At 70.2% G+C, this 3,985-nt stretch overlaps 1 protein-coding gene across 1 annotated transcript in view; it reads right to left on the reverse strand.

The window, feature by feature from the left end:
* Nucleotides 1-3,425: 3,425 nt before the first annotated feature.
* Nucleotides 3,426-3,985, reverse strand: part of ABL1 (ABL proto-oncogene 1, non-receptor tyrosine kinase) — a 31,617-nt gene continuing 31,057 nt past the window's right edge. The window contains exon 12 of the mRNA XM_004677879.2: nucleotides 3,426-3,551. Within this exon, the coding sequence (XP_004677936.1) occupies nucleotides 3,426-3,551 (126 nt within the window). The remainder of the gene's footprint in view (nucleotides 3,552-3,985) is intronic.

Here is a 3,985-nt window from a genome sequence, read left to right on the forward strand (position 1 = left end):
GGGGCCAGGGCGCCCCGGAGGGGTCGCGCTGGGGGCCCGCCCCCGCCCCCAGCTTCAGAGAGGAAGATGCAGAGACGGGTGTACCACTACAATGCATCACTGCCTGGACTTCCGACTTTGCTGAAGCAAAACCCCGAACGATGCCACAAAGGGGGTGATGGAGAGCAAGCCCCGGCCGGGTTAGGCAGCAACAGCGCCCCAGACGCTGCTCCGGCCCTGGGGCCCTGCCCAGCGGCTCCTGGGCTGAGGGAGGGTGGGCGGTGATGCCCGCGGGGCATCAAGGCGTGGGCAGTCTCCATGGGGGCGTCTGGAACTGACATCCGAAGTGCAGCTGAGGTGGGGCCTCTCCGCCGGGTCGAGTCTGGCTCTGGAAGCAAAGATGGGAGAGACACCCCCGTTCTCCACCCCAGCAACGCCAGCTCCCCAGGGCACGACAGCCGGCGGGGTGCTGCCGGCGGGGCTCGGGGCACCGCAAGGGCCCTTCCGCCCGGTCCCGCCTGGGGTGCGGTGTGTGCCGAGCGCGGCCGGCCGGGCGCCAGGCGTGGATTTCGCTCCAGCACGGTTCCAGGCCGGATGTACGGGACAGGGACGAGCGCCTCGGAATTAAAGCTGTGGCGACTGCAAACCCCTCGGAGGCTCGTCTGACTCTCCCGCGCCCCTTAACTGGACGGGCGGGCGTGAAGGGGCGCGTCGGGGGGCGCTGGCGGGGGCAGTGCCTGCGCCTGCAGGCTCCCTGGCTGTCCCGCAGCCCGGCGCGCTCTGGGAACAGCCCCCCGCGCGGGACAGCCTCTCCCGCCGGGCTGTGGGTCCGGCCCCCCAGGGCTCACCCGCCCGCCTCCCCGAGAAGGCGCCCTCCGGACGCTGCCATGGCTACCTCTCCCGCCTGCTCTCGCGGCCGCTCGGCCCGTTCACAAGTGAGCAGACGTCGTTGAGCTGTCACAATTAATTGGTAGATTTTTATTAGCTCTTCAGAGCCGCCGAGCCCGGCACCCTGGTGCATCTCAGCGTTTCCCGTTCTGCTGGTGACTGACGTCCCCGGCCCCGTCTCCGGCAGCCAGAAAGCCACTTCATTAGGGACAGCTGTGAGCCACAAAGGAGCCAGGCTGACGGGAGCGGGAACACGGGGTCCAGCGCCCGCCGCTCCCCTGGGGGCCCCGGGGCTGGGGCTGCGGGGGGAGGCATGGGGTGCCCCGGGGCGCCCCCTGCGGCCACTGTCAGTCTAGAGGGCAGGAGATGCAGCCCCAGGTTCTGCCTCTTGGTGGAAAGGGCCCTCCCTTGGCCAGGGAGGGCCAAGCTCTAGCAGGCAGGCGGGGACCAGGGCAGGTGGTGGGGCCCCCCACAGGCACAGGAGAGCCAGCCCAAACCAGCCCAAACCCTCCCCTGGGGGCGGCAATCCAGCGCAGCCCTTCCCTCAGCAGCCCCCACCCCAAGAGGCCAGACCAGCTCCACAGGCCAGGGCGCAGCTCGGTGGCCTGCCCCACGCCCCCCTCTGCCCTAGGACCAAGGGCACCTCCCCGAGGTCACTGGTGGCGGGAAGCTGGAGGCCCAGGCCCAGCCGCGCCTGTGGGGGCTCCCAGGTTTGTGCCCACAGGCTGGTGTTGAACGCAGGGCTGGTTTGGCCTCCGCGGGGAGACCTGCGGTGAAGGGCGGCCTCAGGGTGGCCTGAACCCGGCTCCAGGCGGCACCAGGCGGCACCAGGCCAAGAGCAACGCCACTCAGGTGCTGCCGGGGTCCCGGCCCCGGCGTCAGCGCGGCCGGACCCCACGGCCCTGACGGCCGGGGTCCACTCCCGCCACACTGGCCAGATTCGCCTCCTGAAGCCCGGACGCCACCGGCCTTGCCGAGGTTTGGGGGCCCCTCGAGTCACTCTGCGCCCCCCGCCCTTGCTGGGCAGGTTACTCTCCAGATCAGGACTGGCCGTGGCAGCAGGTGGCCCCGGGCAATCTGGGTGCCCTGGCCGCCACCCTCCCGCGGAGCACCTCAGGGTTCATGCGCCCGCTCACCCGAGACGGGAGGCACCGTGGTGCCCAGACCTGAGGGCACTTAGCTTTTAAATCAGAAGAGGAACATTCCTGCCTGCACTTATGTCTGAAAGGTTCATGTCAACCTTTAAGAAGAAAGCAGAGGCCCGGTTAGGCTCAGGAGCAAGCTGGGGGCGGCGCTGGGGAGGAGCGAGCTGCCGCACCCTAACATGGCCCAGGCCAGGGACCCCACCCAGCCCAGGGCCTTCACCCAGAGCGGGGGGCGCGGGCTCGCGAGCCCCCCGAGCCCTCCTGACGCCTGGCTCTGGCTCCTCCGGACCTGGGGCTGCACCATGGACGCTCCCGCGTGCGGGATGGTGCTGCGTGCTGCTTCCTCCGGTCAGTCACTGCAGGAGGCCCCACTCCCTGGGCAGCCATTCAGGGACCCGGTGGCGGCCCCGCCTGGATGGACGAAGAAGCGCGTGCCCCACACCCGCCCCCAGCCAGGCGGCGTGCCCTCGCCCCCAGCCCGGCGTCGGCCACCAGGAAGCGGGTGCGCTGGCACGAGCCACACACCCCGCCTCGCCCGGCTGCTGCGGCGGGGGCCTCACTGCCCTGGATCGCCCCTTGGTGACCCCGGACGGGCCTGTCCGCTCCTCCGTGACCTCGGGGCGTCCTCTGCGGCCGTGTGCTTTAGTAGGGCGATGGCTCGATGGACTTGCATTTCCTAGAAGCCCGACGGCACCCGGGTCCCTTGTCAGGCCGGGCCGGCGGCGGCCCGGGGCAGGTGAGCAGGCCTGTCGCGTGTGTGAGTTCCAGCTTGCAGGACGCGCTCAAGGGGCTGTGTCCTACGAAAGGCTGAGGCCCTTGTCCTGGAGCGGGTGGGGGTCTCTGAGCTCGGGCAGACAGAGGCCAGCGGGCGCCTCACCACGCGTCAGGCCCTGGGCGGCGAGCTCGCTGCCAAGCGCCAGAGACGGGCGGTCACGGCGGGGCCGGGCCGGGCATCTACGGGGAGGCAGCGGGCAGCGGCCTTCACGAGACCACTCAGGCCTTCGCTCCGGGGCCTGGCGTCCAGGGCTCCCCAGTCACTGACACAGTGGCCAGGGGGCCACGGCTGTCCGTGCCACTCCGTCCTCACCCTGGCGTGGGCCGTCCCCACAGGCCCCTCTGAGCCAGCTCTCGGCACGCCCTGGTGAGCAGGCCTGAGTCCTGTGGCGAGCCTGTGCTTCATCCCTGCCGTGACCCCCGACTTCCGCTTGCCGAGCTGTCAGCTGCCGCAGATGGAGACTGAGCCGAGGACACGCCCGGACCCCTCAAAGCAGTCCCTGGGGGGTGGGGGGCCACAGCAGGGCCCCTCGGGCCAGCACAGCCTCTTCCTTCTTGTCCACACCCCACAAGGGCTACCCGGCAGGGGGAACACAAGCGAGGGGCACTCTGGGGGCCCGAGGGCAGAGGCGGGGGGACTCAAAGGCAGGGGGAGGCCTCTGGAGCCAGAGGGGTGGCCGCCTGGGCCGGCCGGGCGCCTGACCCCAGCAGGGCCGCGATGCCCAGCAGGCGTGGCTCTCGGGCGGCCACCTCGCCCACGCCAGCCTACTCCGGGCAGCTGACGGGGGCTGGCGGCCGGCAGGTCGGTGTCCAGGGCCCAGGCAGGGCCTGAGGACGGGGCAGAAACCGGCCCGGCGCGAGGCGGAGCCCCCCGGGGCCTGTAGACCGCGCAGGACACGACTCGCGCTCGGCCGCAGGCCCAGCTCCCGGGCGCCCGCGAGCAAAGCGACCTGCCCACGCGCTGATGTTGTAAACATTTATTTAAAAAATACTACGGAGATGTGGATTCAAAAAAACAGTCATGTACAGAGACAAAATGTACTGGACCAACGGGGAGAGACACCATGACGTTCGGGGGGACAGTGGACACTACTCACACGTCACGTATAAAAGAGCGCGCTATAAAAGTGTAACGGCAAGGTATAAATGCGGGGTACGGGGCGCCCTGTGCGCGGCCGGCGCCCCGGGGCGGTGTCGCG

The sequence above is a fragment of the Condylura cristata genome, unplaced genomic scaffold, assembly GCF_000260355.1.
Source record: "Condylura cristata isolate star-nosed mole 26May11 unplaced genomic scaffold, ConCri1.0 scaffold00006, whole genome shotgun sequence".
NCBI classification, from domain to species: domain Eukaryota; kingdom Metazoa; phylum Chordata; class Mammalia; order Eulipotyphla; family Talpidae; genus Condylura; species Condylura cristata.